At 46.9% G+C, this 19,901-nt stretch overlaps 1 protein-coding gene across 2 annotated transcripts in view; it reads left to right on the top strand.

The window, feature by feature from the left end:
- Positions 1-19,901, top strand: part of sema3aa (sema domain, immunoglobulin domain (Ig), short basic domain, secreted, (semaphorin) 3Aa) — a 63,066-nt gene that overhangs the window by 7,072 nt on the left and 36,093 nt on the right. For both annotated transcript variants that reach the window (XR_014568823.1, XM_083758090.1), the window contains one exon: positions 18,032-18,192. Coding sequence is in view for 1 of the 2 variants with exons in the window: in XM_083758090.1 (XP_083614216.1) it covers positions 18,032-18,192 (161 nt within the window). In the remaining variant the exon portion in view is untranslated. The remainder of the gene's footprint in view (positions 1-18,031; positions 18,193-19,901) is intronic.

Here is a 19,901-nt window from a genome sequence, read left to right as displayed (position 1 = left end):
GCGGGGCCCGTTGGAGCCTCTACAGCAGGGCCTGTTGGAGTCTCTACAGCAGGGCCTGTTGGAGTCTCTACAGCGGGGCCCGTTGGAGCCTCTACAGCAGGGCCCGTTGGAGCCTCTACAGCAGGGCCTGTTGGAGTCTCTACAGCGGGGCCTGTTGGAGCCTCTACAGCAGGGCCTGTTGGAGTCTCTACAGCAGGGCCTGTTGGAGTCTCTACAGCAGGGCCCGTTGGAGTCTCTACAGCAGGGCCTGTTGGAGTCTCTACAGCAGGGCCTGTTGGAGTCTCTACAGCGGGGCCCGTTGGAGTCTCTACAGCGGGGCCTGTTGGAGTCTCTACAGCAGGGCCTGTTGGAGTCTCTACAGCAGGGCCTGTTGGAGCCTCTACAGCAGGGCCCGTTGGAGCCTCTACAGCAGGGCCCGTTGGAGCCTCTACAGCAGGGCCCGTTGGAGCCTCTACAGCAGGGCCTGTTGGAGTCTCTACAGCAGGGCCCGTTGGAGCCTCTACAGCGGGGCCTGTTGGAGCCTCTACAGCGGGGCCTGTTGGAGTCTCTACAGCGGGGCCCGTTGGAGTCTCTACAGCGGGGCCCGTTGGAGCAGGGCCCGTTGGAGCCTCTACAGCGGGGCCTGTTGGAGTCTCTACAGCGGGGCCTGTTGGAGCCTCTACAGCAGGGCCTGTTGGAGTCTCTACAGCAGGGCCTGTTGGAGCCTCTACAGCAGGGCCTGTTGGAGCCTCTACAGCAGGGCCCGTTGGAGTCTCTACAGCGGGGCCTGTTGGAGCCTCTACAGCAGGGCCTGTTGGAGTCTCTACAGCAGGGCCTGTTGGAGTCTCTACAGCAGGGCCTGTTGGAGTCTCTACAGCAGGGCCTGTTGGAGTCTCTACAGCAGGGCCTGTTGGAGCCTCTACAGCAGGGCCTGTTGGAGTCTCTACAGCAGGGCCTGTTGGAGCCTCTACAGCAGGGCCTGTTGGAGTCTCTACAGCAGGGCCTGTTGGAGCCTCTACAGCGGGGCCTGTTGGAGTCTCTACAGCAGGGCCTGTTGGAGCCTCTACAGTGGGGCCCGTTGGAGTCATATTTCGACTGTGGAGAATTGTTCATTTCGACCGTCAAGCACAAATGAATGTGGTTCATTATTGTGCCCAGGTTAAATGTTTCGTACTGGAAGTGTGTGCGGCCAGTGGCGCAGCCGGTGGTGTCTTCCGACACACAAGCGAGCGTCTAGATCAGGGGTGGGCAACTATAGTAGTACACTATAGTTCCACACTCACTCCAGAGGGCCACTATAGTTCCACACTCACTCCAGAGGGCCACTATAGTTCCACACTCACTCCAAAGGGCCACTATAGTTCCACACTCACTCCAGAGGGCCACTATAGTTCCACACTCACTTCAAAAGGCCACTATAGTTCCACACTCACTCCAGAGGGCCACTACAGTTCCACTCTCACTTCAGAAGACCACTATAGTTCCACACTCACTCCAGAGGGCTATATTGCATATTACTGTCGTAGCAAAAATAGCCAATCTACAATGCTCTGAGCTTGTAGATAGGGTTAACCCGGCATCAGGGGAAACACTGACCCCTAAAGGTTGGACTATGCGTGTGCGGTGCACACACACGGTCCAATTCACACAGACTGCATGGCAGAGATAATCCTGTCAGATTGAAAGAATTGAGGCCATTGAGATGCGGAACAGAACAGAACTTTAGAGGGCTCGTTCAACAACCTGATAATTACCCTCTGGGCCAGGCTTAATTATGGGGCCTAGAACCTCTTAATGTCGAGCTGGTCGCCCTGGGATGGATGGATGGATGGATGGAGCAGAGAGAGAGAGAGAGAGAGAGAATTTGGAATCGGTTTTGTACCTTTTCAAAATAGATGCTCGGAGAGTGGGACCAGTCTGGACTGAGCCCCATAATGAGACTGTGTGTGTGTGTGTGTGTGTGTGTGTGTGTGGCCTCGCCTGTGAATGTATGCGTATGTATGTTTTTTTTCCCCTTGTCTGTGGTTGCATCTCTGTGTCTTCAGTATGATACTGTGCGTGTGTGTGTGTGCGCGCGTGCGCGCGTGCATGCATTTGAATGTATCTCTACATGTGAGTGTGTGTGCATTCGTCCATTCTGTGGGTTGGGGCTGACAGGGCGGATGTAGAAAATTATAAGGTGTTTTCCACCAATGCGCCCTGGATATGTCTGCCTCTCTCTCTCTCTCTCTCTCTCTCTCTCTCTCATTCCCTCCAGTCTCTCATGGAACCACAACTACCACAGGCCCTAAGTACAGTCTCCATGTCGGCTATGTGTGTGTGTGTGTGTGTGTGTGTGTGTGTGTGTGTGTGTGTGTGTGTGTGTGTGTGTGTGTGTGTGTGTGTGTGTGTGTGTGTGTGTGTGTGTGTGTGTGTGTGTGCCGCGCACGTGATCGCGCGCATATGTATGTTTCCCTTCCTTGTTGCTTTTTCTATCTCTTTGATTGTGGCTCACACGAACGAGACACATCTTGTACACACACACACACACACACACACGCGTGCACTCACACACGCACACACAATGCACCCGTATTCTGTCTACATTCCATTCTCATGTCTTGTCCGGTAAGACACGGTTTGATGTGTGTTACCTCAATGTCTGTTTGTATCCCACCCAAAACGTCTTACATTACAATGTACCGTACTGAGTCAGTACATTGCAATGTAAGATATTTTGGTTGCTTTAGTTTACAGTAACGCTACCACAATGTCTTGTAGTACAATGTACTGACACAGTAAAGCTACCAAAATGTCTTACATTACAATTGGTGATGCACCGATGTATCGGTCCACATATTGATATCGGCCGATGTTTGCTGTTATCGGTCAATATTGGCAGTAGCCGATGTGTATCTGTTGTTGATGAGCATACATTTTGCGTTGGCTATGTTGGTGGGCTAGTTACCATTCTATCCCGATCACAACTTGAACGGCGCTGAGTCGATCGGCTCAAGCAGACTTTGCTCGTTCGCTGCTGCCTCTCGTTGCCGAAGTCCGCTCTAGGCGGCGCTCCTCCACCGTTTTAACTGTTTTTTTGGCGTCAGTGTTGTAGTTTTAGTCGACTAAACATCAAGAGATTTTAATTGACTAAATCTACAGTCTAGTCGACTAAAATGTATTTTGGCGGGCCTTGATGCCGTCGTAATGACAGATTTTAAACTTGCTGAAAATTGCCGATCTACAAGCTCACAACCAAACAAAAAAAAATACTTGTGTCTTAATACGTATACTGGATCTCTTGTCCACTAGTCACTAATATTCTAGTATTATATAGTCTAGTTTGTATTTGTTGACGAATTGCCAATATATTTAGTCTTAATTTGAGTCATCATTGCTTAGTTTTCATTTAGTTTCCATTTTGTTTTCCTCAGTGACAAAAGGTAGCCGGCGGACATTTTCCGTCATAGTATTAGTCGACGATATCAACACTGTTTGGCGTCTTGGGTTTTTGATATGGGCACATCCGCATTCCTGGAGTGCAGAAGTGACCGGGAAGGCATCGATTGACTGGACCCAACTCCTTCCAGTCAAACATTTGACTTCTTGAGACGTCCGTCCCAAGAAGCCACGATATGCATTTTGGGGAATGAGCAAGCTAAATATCTTAAATAACGAAACACCCCAACATGTTTTACATTTCAATGCACTGACCCAGTAAATCAACCACACTGTTATTTAGTCTCCCTCCACCCTAGTCCACAAGTTGATAGATTGAATAATAACATTTATTCTTCGTGCACGCATGTGTGCGTGCATGCGTGTGTGCATGCATGCCTGCGTGCATGTCTGTACGCTCAATTGCATATTTGTGCTTGCACGCATTTTCCACAAATAATTATGCAATGACAGCACTTTGTGTGTACATAAACAAAAAGGCCATTCATCAAAACCATTGAGAAATATGTCACACGCCTTAGCTGGAGTTGCATGTTAATGGAGGGGCTACGTTACTGTCAGTTATGTGAACCATCATAATATTGTTTCATATAGTATCTGCTTCTTGCAGTACTTCAGGGCTGTTCAACGTTTTTGAGGCCACGGACCCCTTAGCTGAGAGAGAGAGAGAGAGAGATGAAGCAGGGACCCCCACCCACTATATCATGTATACAAAAGGTGTTGCAGATGGAACTCTTTCTGTTGGATTCATCAGTTAATGTGTATTTTCAGACATTTATACAACGTTTACTGTAAACCCTTAATACTTTTTTCTTAAGAATCTTCTCTTGCTGAGAATAGTGAGAGCTTGTAGATCTATATTGTCTGTGAATGTTCCCCCAGAAGAGGGATGGATGCTAGGGGTTCAGGTGTATGCGTTGATGAGATAAAGTATAGACCTTTAAAGCATTTACCAATACTTATAAGAGTGTGCACCTCTAGCTGTGCTTATCAAGGTCAGAAAGATTTCTATATAGTGTCTGAAAAAGTAAAGACACGTCAGAGCGTCCCGGACAGACGAGGCGCTTCAAGGGGCGCCCCGACCAGCGGACTGATATGGAGCGGATAATAGATTTGTGATGTAACCGGTCATATCTGCTTTTATCCATGTTCATTTGCTGTTCATATTCATATCATGTGGTCCCATTCATTTCGGTAATCATTAAAATATGCCATCTCTTAAGGTCCTATATGAGTTATTTACAGGCTATTTATTGGACTTTAAATGATTTGAACTCAGTAATGACGCAACAGCGTGCGTGCGCGCGTGCGCACATATATTTCCAGTGTATGTTTTTATGTTGATGTATGCGTATGTGTGTGTGTGTGCGTGCGTGTGTGTGGGGCTTGGGTTACAGCGCAGTGATGACCACAGAGTGTGGGTGTGTGTGGGCATGCGTGTGCGTGCGTGCGAGAATGGGGACATGCCACCTGCTAAGTCTTGTCAGTCAGATGAGAGAGGGCTCAGGGCTCACCATTCACCCTGAGCCAGAGTCACATTACATGCATGCATCCCTGCTGAGACAGAGAGAGTGAATGAAAGATGGGCAGGCAGGCGGACAGATGGAGAGACAAAAGAGAGGGAGAAACGGATGTATAATGACAAAGATAGCCAGAGGTGCGCGCATGTGTGTGTGCGTGCGTGTGTGTGTGTGTGTGTGTGTGTGTGTGTGTGTGTGTGTGTGTGTGTATTTGGATTTGCAGCACAGGACCAGGCCAGTTTGTGTGTATAATATGTAGCTGGCTTAGTGGGTGCTGGAGTGCTCAGGCACCCTTGGTTATACTTTCAAATCACCCGTCCATGACGTCCATTCATTCACTCCAGAGCGATTGGTGGCGGTGGCGGGGGGGGGGGGGGGGGGGGGTTGAGCACCCTTGGCAGTGATATGAAGTCAGCGTCCCTGATGTGTACTGTAATACTGTAGCAGTTTGCAGCACCAGTGATAGAGCTGACTTGCAGACTTTGCTGCTGATGGTAAGTCAATCCCGACTCTCACTTTTGGTTGTGTGACAGGTCTACATGTTCTACAAGCCCTATATGCAACACGTTTGTGGAAGGAGGCAGTCCCTCACCCTTCCTCTGTGAGCTTGTAGATCTGCTAGGATTTTAGTTTTTTACTTTTGAAAACTTGGGACATATGGGACATTTTTGGGTAACGAGGGTGTTTGTTGGGGGGGTGTTGGCTTGGGTTACATTGGTCGATTCTAGGCGCGACGAACGCCACAAGTCTGAACGGTGTTGGTTTAACAATAGCGTTGTTGTATTGTACTACAAGCTGTCGCTGGAGGTTTCTCCAAGCACCCTGGATGGAGATGCTATTGTGCTTCTACACCACAGCATCGTCAACACTCTCCATCGCACACCTCTTTTTGCACACGTGCGTGCATGTGTGTGTGTGTGTGTGTGTGTGTTTGCTTACATTCAGATGTTGTCTGTGTACATTTCCTCATGCTTTCATGCAAATGTGTAGATGCGTGCACGTCTGTGTTTATGTCCCCTTGTGTGTGTCCTTCTGTTTGTATTTATGTCTCGTTGTGGGTCCACGTGAGAGGTGTGTGTGTGTGTGTGTGTGTGTGTGTGTGTGTGTGTGACTGAGTGTGTGTGTGTGTGTGTGTGTTTGTGTGTGTGTGTGACTGAGTGTGTGTGTGTGTGTGTGTGTGTGTGTGTGTGTGTGTGTGTGTGTGTGTGGGTTAATCAGAACCAGACTGGTCCTAGATGAGTGTTTAGTGGTGTGTGAGTGGGCATTCTGTGGTGTGGCGGGCATAACTGGAGGCCCCCCGAGCCGTTCTGTGGTGCTGGGGACTGCTGGAAAGAGTGTGTGTGTGTGTGTGCACGTGCTCGTGCTCGTTTGTGTGCGTTACCGCCATCACTCTCTCTGAGTGAATATTTTTTTATGGATGTATGTCTGTATTTCTTTCTCTCTTCCATCTCTTCCCCTGTTATTATCACTCCCCCTGCTCTCTCTCTCTCTCTGATCTGGTATTCAGTCAGGGAGGAGAGGAGCAGTGTGTAGGACTGCATGGTGACATTCATCACACAGTGACCCTCCTTCTTGGGGTTTAGGATGTGGTCGCATTTCTCCCTTGTTTAGGCTGCAGATTCTCGCCCCGTCGGTGGAACGTGGAGCTCTCTGGACTACAACAGTTTTGCTACATGACACGACACGCCCATTTCCCATTGGCGTGTAACAGTTGTTCCCAAAGTGGGGTCCGGGGACCCCCAGGGGTCCTTGAGGGAGTTCCAGGGGGTCCCCAGCTAGATGATAGTTTTGAACCAAATGGACCCTTGTTGGTCTGTAATTCTGAGAGTGTACAAATGGAATGGAACCAAGGTCCATTTGGTTCCATCTCAGAGTTCCAGCTTTGGTTGCTCAGAGTTAAATTAGCAGTGATTTTACAACAATATACATTGGGGTCCCAGACATAGAAATGCCATCAAAGCCTGATTCAGGTCAAACCTGCATGGGGCCCGTGAAATGAAATGAAACCACTGCTGGAGCCGTAAAAAACCTTCTCTTATGCAGGGGGTCCGTGGGCCAATTAGTATAATTTTGGGGGTCCTTGATATGAAAAGGTTTGGGAACCACTGGTGTAGGCCTGTATGGATTAAAGTTCTCAGTTGTCACCAGTGTTGATTTCGACAGCAATTTTAGTTTTAGTCAGTCCTATATCACAAATATTGAGATATGTTGATAGTCCAGGCTGTGCAGTCTTCATTCAGCGGCAGGAAGGCGAGAGTAACATACCCTTAAGGAGATGGACCAGAGATATATATTATACTGTATGAAATCTATGGAAAGGTTTTGATCTGCAACACAATGTTATACAACATGTATAACCGCCTGCATCTCTCTCTCAGCTATTAGGGGGTCCTTGCATGGGCTGAAAAACATTAAGCCACCATATAGTTTAACTGAGGTCACCCCAAGGCTCAATATCCTATAGGTGAGACGCCTTGTGAGCTTGTAGGTCAGTTATTCTTTGCCAAGTGTGTGCCCCATGCAGAATAGAGACGTGGAAGGTTCAAGTGCTTAATAATCACACAGTAAGTGCTTGTCTTCATTTCTCGTGCCGTGTCTGAGCGGGGTTGAGCCTCCCAGGGTGCACAGGAAACTATAACGCACTTCCTTCCTGTCAGAGCTGTCAGTCAAGTCGGGAGCCCAACGAGAGTTCCAGCCTGTGTTGCTACCGACTGTTGCCACGGCAACCAACCCGCACCTGCGACTGTACTTATGGCAATGCCAAAAGCGTGTGTGTGTGTGCGTGCATGTGTGTGCATGAGAGAGAGAGAGATGCTTTGGTCACACAAGCAGCGACAAAAGCTATAAAACAAATTCTTGTAAAATAGTCGCCGTTGAAGTGTTGCTCAGCGCACTCGTTGCCGGCATAAAGTGTTCATCCGTCTGTGGGAGTGAGAAAGATATTCCTACACACGTTCCGTTTTTTGCAAGCAGGAATAGTGTGGCGAGGAGGAGAAGAAGGGAGGTGGGAATGGTGAAACCAAAAATGTCAGATTGACGCCCCACCGCGCTGAGAAGAGTCCAAGCTGCCGTTGATTTGGTTGCTTTGATTTATGTCAAATAATTTAACACCATCGTTAAACATTAAGAGCAGGGAGATGGATATACAATAACAACCCAGCCCCGTGGGGAACAGAAATAGCAGAGCCCACCGGACTGGTGGTGCTGGGGTGGTGGTGGAATTAAGTGCATAACAACACCAGGAACGCATATGCAGAGGAAGCTGATTGCCACGGCATGCAGCGAATGACATTTGGGTGACTTGCATAACACTGATTGAGCCCCTCGAGTATATCTGACTGAACTCACTCCGCAAGCCACAGTATGTGTCATTTATGTTCAATTCATGCTGGGACATACATGCGCCATTCCAACTCTTCACGCTTCCCTGATCTTTTCTGGTTTTCCCCAGGTTTTATTCACTGATTTGCTACTGAAAATAAGAGTCTCTCCTCCACACTTCCAGCAGAGGAACACTATCTATTCAGGGATTCTTAATATAATTAATATATAACACCTTGGCAAATGCCCCACCTTTCTCACTGACAATGTTCTGCATCGCCAACGGCAGGACATGTGAAGTTCTGAAGGACATGTGAAGTTCTGAAGGACATGTGAAGTTCTGAAGCGGCACACATGTAACTCGAACGACACGGAGTTCGGCTAAAGCAGACCTGCTTCCACTGAACGGCTGACGCCCGCTCGGCGGTCTTTCTCGTGGCTTCTGAGGTCCGCTTTAGACTCTCCCCTCCGTCGTTTCAACCGTTTTTCGTTTTTTTTCGTTTTTTGGCGGAGCGTCACCCTTTAACATTTTGGGTTTGAGACCATGCACTTAATCCATATTCCTGGAGTGTGGAAGTGGCCAGAGACGGCACCAGATTGGACGTCTGTTGTCACATTCTGTCCCAAGAAGGCACGATAGGCCGTTTTGGTGTTTTGTTGTGTGAACCCAGCAACAGAGAGCCAGATGTGTGGGGAAAAGCGCCCAAAGAGACCAGCTTGAGGCTTTTTAGGATATAGTTTTCAGACACTTTGTTAAGCAAATCTTTCTGCAAATTTTCCAATGGCGGCATCAACTCGCCTTGCTTTCCCCCAGCCGACCGACCGCCCGACACCTGTGTGTTCTGAGTGTGCGGTTGTGGAGGTTGGCGTGAGAGCCGCGAGATGCCGCGCCACACAGCGAGAAGAGAAGACAGACAGTGGGAGGGTGACGTGCCAAGCCAAACCCCAACGTTGGCGACATGACAGCAGCGCAGCACAGTGCTTTTTCTGCAGCCAGCCAGCTTGTGCTCGAAAGATAAACATGTGTAATTCCACGCGTTCCAATTATTTCTCGGCTGCCATTTTCTTTGCCTTTCAAGTTTTTCAAAGTGCTTTCCTGACTCTACTGACTATATACAGTACACTGCAGTTACTGTGCGTGCGTGCGTGCACATTCGTGCGTGCGCATTCTTGTGTGCTGGTTTCTCTGATCGCTGTTTCTGTTTTTTGGGACACAAACTCAAACACCCTCACATAGCATCTGTGTTGAAACAGAGACACACACAAACAAACAAGTTGGGCCTCACAAGTATAGTAATACAAAAAAATTAAACACAGACACACACACGTATCTAAAGAAAACATGCGACCACACAGCTGTATTTTAGAAGTGAAAGGAGCCCTATAGTGCGCACGCCCATGAGCACACACGCACACACGCACACACCTCCTGCTAGCTCTTTGTGGAGAAAAGTCAGTTGGCTGGCGGTATGAATTGAACAGGTACATGTTGTACAGTACGTTGTTATACAGTCTACTGCACATACAGTTTATACAGTTTCCCTGCTTGGGTATCCAGGTACACAGGACCCCCCACCCCACACACACACACACTGTAGCCTACTTTAATGTACTGTTTTTCTTAAATTGTTTTTCTTATTTTTTGACACTTGCTTTGAATTGAATTGAAATGGCCTGCATGGTTTGTACGGTTGCAGGCCGCGTCGCACAGCTAAGCGAAAAATCACACATTTACAAGCTCACAGCTCCCTGCGGCGAATTGTGAGTTTGTAAATCCGCTATTTTCTCCAGTGCACCAACGATAAGTGCAAATGACACTTTTTGTGTGTGCTGTCGGCGCGTGGGAGCTTACAACACCTCTGGAGAGCGGCAGACTCGCCACAGACAATTACCACTCGAGATGTGAATGTGTCTCTCTCTCTCTCTCTCTTGTATTCGAGGGCCCTCGTCAAGACGAGAGGCGAGCTCATTTTTCCATAACGCCGTAACACATGGCAGAGGGTCAGGGGAGGATTCAGCTCGGATGAATCACTCGTGTTTGGCCAATTCGGAGGGTTCGTCCTTGAACACGGAGTACAGACACAGAAGACAAAAACATGCAGAGCGATTGTTGTGATATATACGCGCCGTGCACCGTGCACAGTATGCAAATTAACACAGGGAAAACAGTGTAAACGTACGTGCGTACGCGCATGGCACGCATAGCCTAAGATTTAGACTCTCGTAGATGTATTTATCGATTCTGACATTTTCAATCTACTAAGGTGCTTACATTGCTGCCCCACTTCTCGGGTTGACTTGCGATCTGCGTTTAAGCCGTAGATGCGTTTTCAATTTAAAAAAGTGTTTTGATCCTCTGTCTCGGAATCTGTCATCCATCTTGGATCTCTCCTCATCTCCCCAATGAGTGCAACTGGCGGCGCAACCTTGACCACCAGGGGCGCTGTTGTACAGTTACAATGGAGGACAGATCCAAGATGGATGACAGATTCCGAATTCCGAGACAGAGTGGATCAAAACACTTTAATTGAAAACAACGCAGGTTTTAAATGTAGATCGCAAATCAACCCGAGAAGTGGGGCAGCAATGTAAGCACCTTAGATTTAGCATTTGTACAATTTGAACAATTCTAGGTCCGCGAAGACCGGGTAATGAAGGCTTAGACTCTCGTATATTGGAAATGTCAGAATCGATAAATCCATCTACGAAAGTCAAAATCTTAGGCTATAGCACACAAGCACATGTACGCTTGCACGCAGACCCACACACACACACACACACATCCATGCAGCTTCGATGATTCCAGTGGTAACCACATAGCTAAAGACCGCACATGCTGCTGAGCTCCCTTCCAAATGATTGGGAGGGTGTGCGTGTGTGCGTGTGTGTGTGTGTGCGTGTGTGTGTGTGTGTGTGTGTGGTTATGGGTGAAAAGGTAAGTGTGAGTGAAGCAAGGCAGTCAGAGGTCTGCAACAAGAGAGAGGTCTGTGTATTGTAGGTGAGTGTGTGTGTCATAGGTATGTGTGTGTTTTAAGTGTGTCCAGGACAGGGTGTGGTCGGTGTAAGCAGATTTTGTGTGTGTGAGCGCGGCAAGCCATGCATGTATGTGCACGACACGTACGTGCACAGTTCCATGTTTTTTAATGTCTCTCCCCCAGTCCCCGTGCCCGCAATTCTATGTTACAGTTGTGCAGAAGCTGCAGTGTGTGTGTGTTTGTGTGTGTTTGTGTGTGCGTGTGCGTGTGCGAACATGCTGAGTGTTTCCACCATTCATGCTGCATAAGCAGAAATCCTGATTGGATTACAAGTCTGTCTGGGAAGAGGGGCATGCGTATGTTTGTGCGCACACGTGTGTGTGTGTGTGTGTGTGTGTGTGTGTGTGTGTGTGTGAAGGGGAGTGGATGGGGTACAAGCGTTTAGTTCAGTGTTAATATATTCATGTCATGGTGTCAGGGTGTATTGAGACGGAGCAGTGCTGCTAAACTGCTGAATTCATGTACTGTATAATACATCTGCCGTGTGTGTGCATGCGTGTGTGCACGCGTGCCATTGAGCGTGGCAGTGTTGAATTTGGAGGTCCTTAAGGTGTTCACGCCCCAGTTCTCTGCTTCTCTTAACAGCAGATCCCAGCAGATATATACAGGCCCCTCTGTGCGTGCGTGCGTGCGTGCGTGCGTGCGTGCGTGCGTGCAGGCCACCGTGCCTCTTGTCAGAGATCACCGCCGTGTTGAAATATGTGCGTGTGTTTTCCCTTCGGCCCATCGAGGGGAAACCTTTCGTGACAGACCTCGGTGACGGAGGCTGTGTTTGGGCTGCAGCAGCATTCCTCCTGGGCTGCTCCCCGGTTCAGGAGGCTGTGTTTGGGCTGCAGCAGCAGCAGCATTCCTCCTGGGCTGCTCCCCGGTTCAGGAGGCTGTGTTTGGGCTGCAGCAGCATTCCTCCTGGGCTGCTCCCCGGTTCAGGAGGCTGTGTTTGGGCTGCAGCAGCATTCCTCCTGGGCTGCTCCCCGGTTCAGCTCCGCACAGGTTGGCCTGTGTGCGTTTTTTTGTTTTGTTTTTTTTGCCAGGCAGTGTCGACGAGCCAAAACGCCAAGGATAAAGCAGTGTTGACAAGTTGCTTGTTGTCGTAGTCGTGGGTTGCATTTTTTTGCAGGGGGTGACTTGTTTCTAAAGTGTAGTTGCTTTCCTATTGTTGTTTAAACCAGTGGTTCTTACACATTGTCATGGCAAGGAAAGACCCCCAACGCGAGTCGCCCCTTTACCAACCCCGGGCGTACAGCCGGCGGAACTGCTCGGCCTGGTTTTCCTAAAGTAACCTAAGTCATTTATGCTTAAACGGTTAAACCTAACCTTATTCCTAACCTTAACCTCAGTAAAGCTATGGATAAACCGAACCCTATACCTAAACTTAACCCCAGTAAAACTATGCCTAACCCTAAACTTATTTCTAACTTTATTCTCAGTAAAACAAGATGAAGAATACAAGAACCGCGGCACTGAGCGGTCGGCGTGAGGTCGGTGGCAAAAATCGAGGGGCGAGATGGTTTAGGGGCGACCATACCTGATACCATTCAATTAGCCGCAGCCTAGTCGCTTCTTTTGGGCTTGTTTTCATAGACCTGGTTTCTTATTTCTCTCAGGACACTGAAGGAAAGAGAAGTTAGTCTCCCCTGACTGGAAATAGAGTGAGCATTGAAAATATTGTCCACTTCCTCATAATTCCCTTCGCTCACCCGTATTGACTTTCAACCTGGCGTCCCTGTTTTGGTGATGCATTGTGGAGCTTGTAGATCGGATTTTTTTCCACAATTCATCATACGAAAAACATTAGGCCTATATAAGGATCACATCTTAAAGGACCTATTGTGTACCAGTGTCACTGCATAGAGGTCACGTGTTTTGAGCTTAGATAGATATGCAATTTTCGGCAAAGAGGTGTGGTGTAGAGGGAAATAATGAGCAGGCCAAGTATCGAACCTTACAGCTCCTTAGTTATAGCAGGCAGGAGAGAGAGAACGAACCCATACATGATACCAAACCTTGCATGGCCAGAATTAACCACATCGGCAGAAAGCCTGCATGGTTTTAGTTCACACTAATTAGTTCTAAAGCCCCCTTTCCGAAATCCGGTGTGTGTGTCTCTCTCTCCTGCTGAAAGAAAGAGAGAGAAATTAAATATACAATTGGTACAGAACAGTGTACAATTGAAGCTGAGAATGATCTTTGTGGGGATCTCTCTCTCTCCTGATGGAATAGAATTGGTATCCCAGTCTTGCCGACCGGAGTTATTTATTGCGTGTTTACTAAAGAGACGGGGAGACCCCTAGCTGTTACTGAACAAACATTTTGAAGCAATGATTATTATCGAGATGTTTTTTTTTTTTTTTACAAAAACATCACTTTAGTACTGAGGAGTACTCTGCGTTCTAAATGCCTACTTTGGCACAAGGCCACAATCATGCATTTATCTTTCTCTCTTTTTTCTGTGACTTTCGTAGATGAAACACAAGACGCTCTCCTGCAGGCATGATGTCGACTGTAAATCTCTTTTCCTTACTTCCCTAACTCATTTCCTGGCCGTGGGATGTCACGTCTGATTCGTCAGTGGGGAATAAAAAGCTCTAATCCCCGAAGACCCCCTCTTAAACTTTGCGGGTCAAAAGAAAATAAAGGTACATTAAAGTTTCCACCCGGGTTTTCATTTGTCGATGGAAAACATGCTGTGTTGAGTTCCCGACCCCCACACACTGCACTCTGACACAGATGAGCTGCGACCCTCTTTATTGGGTGACGGCCACACCCCCTCACAGCCCTCTCCTCTTCGGCCTGTAACCCACGGCCACGGGGGAGCGTTCAGTCCAGCCCTTCACCACCGCCTCGTCCCTCAGTCCTCTATTCCCCACTGGATCTCAATGTGGGGCGTCCGCCCGGGCACCACCGTGGGGGGTCTTGGTAGGGGGGTGGGGGTGGCGGAGGGGTTGATTTTGACAGCAAATCTTGATTTGAGTTACTTTTAGTTTAGTCTCGTGAATATATAGTTATCATTTAGTTTGAGTCACATTTTTGCCACCTGTTGCTGAAAATAGCCGATCTACAAGCTCACAACGCGTCGCATCTGCTATTTTCAGCATGTGACCAAGTGTAAAATTACTTGTGGGTTTTACTTATACTGGATCTCTTGTCCTTAGTCCCTTCCTAACATTTTCATCTATAGTTTTTATTTGTTGGCGAAATTGTAAATATAGTTTTAATCATCGTAGCTTAGTTTTTATTTACTTTAGCATTTAGATTTCCTCAGTTCGTCATAGTTTTAATCAACGAAATCAACACTAGAAGGTTCCAGCCATGCAGGGGGGTTCCCCTGCAAAATGAGAAACAGTCCGAAACACTTAAAGGCCTATTTTATTTGTCAGCTATTCGGAAATCGTCGCCAAAACCTTGACGAAATGTTGCTAAATCTTCTCTCATGCGGGTCCCTGGCACGGACTCTCTTCGAATTGGGGGGGGGGGGGGGGTTCCACGGCCAAATGCATATCAATCTGGGGTTCGAGGACCACTGGTGAGGGCTTGTGACGGAGGAGGGCGGGACAGAGTCGCTCCATCCTTCCATCCGTCTTCATCATCATCATCATCCCCTCTATCAATCCTCTCCATTCTGGAGTCACAGATGCTCAGACCTCTCTCCCTATCTGAGTGGCTGCAGATGGCTGCTGTATAGCAGCCCTTCAATCACCACAAGACCACTCTGTGTGTGTGTGTGTGTGTGTGTGTGTGTGTGTATGTGTATGTATATGTATATGTGTATGTGTATGTGTATGTGTGTGTGTGTGTGTGTGTGTGTGTGTGTGTGTGTGTGTGTGTGTGTGTGTGTGTGTGTGTGTGTGTGCGTGTGCGTGCGCGTGTGCGCCTGCTTATCTACTGTACACATTTGCTGGTCTGTATGTTCAGGTTCATGTTTGTGCGACTGCGGTGTTTATTCCATGTCATGTGATCATGTGTGTGTAACGCACGCCAGAGAGGCTGATGAATGACTGAGGCTCTGAGATGAGCTGCGCTGATGACCTGGAGGGTTCAGAACGACGAGGGCACCAGGAAATAATTCCCCATTAATTTTCCCCATAGACGTTTCCAAAAGTACATTTACTTAAAGACATTTAAAGTCTCGGACAAAGACAACAGCCGAGTTGACAAATCATGACAATATCCATCCAATTATTTTTGTGGTTATCATGATTTGTCAAGTCTTAGACAGGCTTAAATGTCTCTGAATAAATACTTTTGGGAACGTCTATGGGAAAAATGAATGGGGTTATTATTTCCTGGTGCCCTCGTCGTTCTGAAAGGGGGCGGGACTGTGACGTACAGTGGTGGAAAGTACATTTTCTTAAGTACTGTAATTAAGTACAATTGAGGTATTAGTATATTTCCAATTTCCAATACGATGCGGGCGATGTTAACTTTGTGTTTTTTCATGAATCTAAAGCCCTACTTGATCATACTACAGTGTCACACAAAAGCATCAAAAGTAACAGATCCGCAAGCTCGAAGCGCATTTTGAGTTTGTGGATCTGCTACTGAAAATTATTTATTTTTTAATTTTGACTACAAAAACTACATTTTGACCTACCTTGACGCAGTTAACTGTGTCAATTAACGGTGGCTGTTAATATATAACCTGTATGGCAGTGTGCCACCACCTTCAGGTGTTCAGGGATAATAAACCCATGTCATTGAAGTTTAACGGAGTGTTTCATAAGGAAGTGGCCGTTGGCTGACGATGACCTTTGGCTTTTCCACGGCATGCTACTGGCTCAGCTCTACTGTACTCCACTCCACTAGCTTCTCTTTGTTCTACACTGCAGAACCTGGTCATCACAGGTCCCTTTTACACCAAAAGAACTTTGGTTCTAGAACTGGTTCCGTTCTAGTTTTTGGAACCTTGGTGCTTTCACTGAACCAGCTGTGAACCGTGTCTCCACCAGTTTTGAGCACCAGTTTTAAGCAACCAAGTTTGATTCCACGCCTGGCCAGCAATGTGTTGAATATGATCGGTTGAACTGTCCATTTCAATTATCCCTTCACTAAGTCACTCCCCAACCCATCCTTGTCCAATAGGCACGTTAGCAGCGAAGAAAGCTTGACCTGCATAGCAACCGTTGCTAAACTATTTGGATTGGCATTGGACAATTGCGTTTTGGGGTGGGATTTAGTGAAGGGCTAATTGACAATGGCAGATACAATTTCCCTTTTCTTTTTTGATGACGTTTTTTTGCCATTGTTTATATCGCATCTGCATCTTCCAAGCTGAGTGACATGCCCACATTGGTTCCCATTTCACGGCAAGAAAAATCAAGTGTTGTTTTGGTTCTGCATGGTTTAACTGAGGTTAGGTTAGGCATGTTTAACTGAGGTTAGGTTAGGCATGTTTAACTGAGGTTAGGCATGGTTTAACTGAGGTTAGGTTAGGCATGTTTAACTGAGGTTAGGCATGGTTTAACTGAGGTTAGGTTAGGCATGTTTAACTGAGGTTAGGCATGGTTTAACTGAGGTTAGGTTAGGCATGTTTAACTGAGGTCAGGGTTAGGCATGGTTTAACTGAGGTTAGGTTAGGCATGGTTTAACTGAGGTTAGGTTAGGCATGGTTTAACTGAGGTTAGGTTAGGCATGTTTAACTGAGGTCAGGGTTAGGCATGGTTTAACTGAGGTTAGGTTAGGCATGGTTTAACTGAGGTTAAGTTAGGCATGGTTTTACTGATGTTAGGTTAGGCATGGTTTAACTGAGGTTAGGTTAGGCATGGTTTAACTGAGGTTAAGTTAGGCATGGTTTTACTGATGTTAGGTTTAGGCATGGTTTTACTGATGTTAGGCTTAGCTTTAGGCATGGTTTTACTGATGCCAGTGCAAAGGAAACACTGTCACAGTGAGTGAAAAACACTGTCTGGTAAACAACATTGAAATAATGAAATATTGTGGTTCGTTGTTCATTCTGCTCTGGCTGGAACTGCATGTGTGCAGTCATAAATACTCTCTCTCTCACACACACACACACACACACACACACACACACACGCACACGCACACGCACACGCACACGCAGAGAGAGAGATTTGGGCCCTGTGGCCCTGTTCTGCCAATGAATTATTCAGCCAATCACACGGCTGAACAATCTGAACTGTGACTCCTGATTGGGTCATGCTGTGTTCTCCTCAGAAGTCTCACGCTAGACCCTACTGTGTGTGTGTGTGTGTGTGTGTGTGTGTGTGTGTGTGTGTGTGTGTGTGTGTGTGTGTGTGTGTGTCTGTGTCTGTGTCTGTGTCTGTGTCTGTGTCTGTGTGTGCGTGTGCGTGTGTTCTGCAGAGGAATGCACAGCTGTACAAAACGACAAATGCTACTAACAGAGATATATTTGATCTTTGGCATAAAACAGCTAGTAATAGATACCATCTCATTCACTCTCGTACACAATGAGTTATTTTGTTCATTAGAATAATTTCTTATGATTATTTGTGTGTTTCTTTATATAATCTATTCACTTGTATGTCAGTTATTTACATTGGCTTGTTTCCAGTCTAGGTCAAATTTCCCAAAATCGTAACCCTGAAGGTAAATTATGTTAATTTAGGCTGTCCGATTAGGAGTATTACAGTAAGTGCATTCAAAGCTCAGCTCACATCGTCTAATGCCACGCCACAAAATAGGGACAGATTGAAATTGGTTAATTAACTCTCTCTCTCTCTCTCTCTCTCTCTCTCCCTCTCAAACACACCCACACAGAGATGTTAGATTCCGGCAACCTCGTCACATTCACCGGCTTGGCCAACAGTTCCAGCTACGACGCCTTCCTATTGGACGAGGAGCGAGGGAGGCTATTGGTCGGAGCCGAGGACCACATCTTCTCATTGGACCTCGTCAACATCAACAGAGACAACAAGCAGGTGGGACTCACATTCAGCTCATTAAGTTGCATGTCCTCTCCACTCCTCTCCTCTCCTCTCCTCTCCTCTCCTCTCCTCTCCTCTCCTCTCCTCTCCTCTCCTCTCCTCTCCTCTCCTCTCCTCTCCTCTCCTCTCCTCTCCTCTCCTCTCCTCTCCTCACTTCTCCATGCTTCCACCATGCCTCGTTGGTCCCTCTGGAGTCGATTATACCCTAGCTCTTCTCCTCTCTCCTCTTCCTTCCCTGCCTCCCTCTCTGTCTCTCCGGGTGGAGGCTTGTTTATAATTCCATTACTCCACCTGGTGTGTGTTAACATCCATTTTATCTGATTGAGACACAGATTGACATGGACTTGCCTGCGGGCTGCAAAACCCGAGTAGACGAGTGGAAGTACTGAAATATACATTGTGTGGGATTCAGAAAGAAACTCGTCCCATGCCAGATTTTTGGCTGTTCTTTTATTTATTTTTGGCCAATTACCGATGTTTTTTTACCCATATTTTGTCAAAGAAATAGAAAAAATATATATGTATGAGCAAAAATCGATCAAAATGAACGCAAATGACTTTTCGATAAACATAAACACATGACCTAACCTAACCTATTCAAAAATGTTCAAAAATGGCGAAAGTGGTTCTAAAACGGGACACGTGGGCCAATACCGATGTCATCTCTTGAAATCAAATAACGGCTGATATATCCGTCCCAGCTCTAGCTGTTGGTGCTGATGTCCCCAAACTTACATTTCTATAAGCATTCAGCATTCAGTCTGACATTGTGTTTCTGTTTTGACCCCAAACTTACATTTAAGCATTCAGTCTGAAATTGTATATGGAAACACCCATCTAAGAGAAATAAACAATATCATATCATCATCATCATCATCAACCTTTATTTATACCTCGGGAACACATTGAGAGAGAGCGCCTCATTGCCAATGGCGCTGAGTTACGACTAAACATTTATTTACGGCCGCAATTAAATGAATTACAATAAGATCAACTTCTTAATTTTCCTAAATGGCAACGACGTCTTTGGACCACAACGGCAAAAATGCCGTGCAGACTAGAGTTCTGTGCAAACCAGGTCCCAGGACATGTCTAATGATGCGTAACATTTAGTCTCCTCCAGTATGACATAAACAGTCAAATCCCTGCATTATTATTTTTTTACAACTTTTTTTACAACACTCTTTTAGTGACGAGTGTATCTCACAACGGGTAAGGGCTAGTTTATACAATTTGTGACAACTGACAATGCTGTTGCTTTCCAAAATGTCCATGTGCTATACTGTAGGCCCTACAGCATTGGTTTGGGGACGGTACTTTGGTGTTTTTGAGGGGCGCTAGAGAGAGCAGTATAGGCCTACGTTTGGGCCCTTGCCTTTCTAGGTGTTTTTTTTTTATGTGTGTGAGACTGACAATCAGTGGCAGCTGGAAGGAAACGCTGGGGTTCACACGGGTCCCAATTAAGACGAGGAAGCGAGTACAACCCATCACTGACCTCAACTAAGCAGATGACGGACACAACAGAGAAGGAAAAGGAACTATACTGAAATGGATCGGCCCCCAGCTCGACAATACCAAGGAAATTAAAGTAATGGCAATTAAAGCTGCTATAAGCAATACTATGTCAAATTTTAATGACCTTTTTTTTGGGGGGGGGGGGTATTCAGTATTCAGACAGCCAGCAATGGGTAAAACGCTTCCAA

The sequence above is a fragment of the Protomyctophum parallelum genome (genome assembly GCF_964188405.1).
Source record: "Protomyctophum parallelum genome assembly, chromosome: 22".
Lineage (NCBI taxonomy): Eukaryota > Metazoa > Chordata > Actinopteri > Myctophiformes > Myctophidae > Protomyctophum > Protomyctophum parallelum.
Note: the sequence above shows the minus strand (reverse complement) of the source record. Positions and strands in the feature narration are given on the sequence as shown.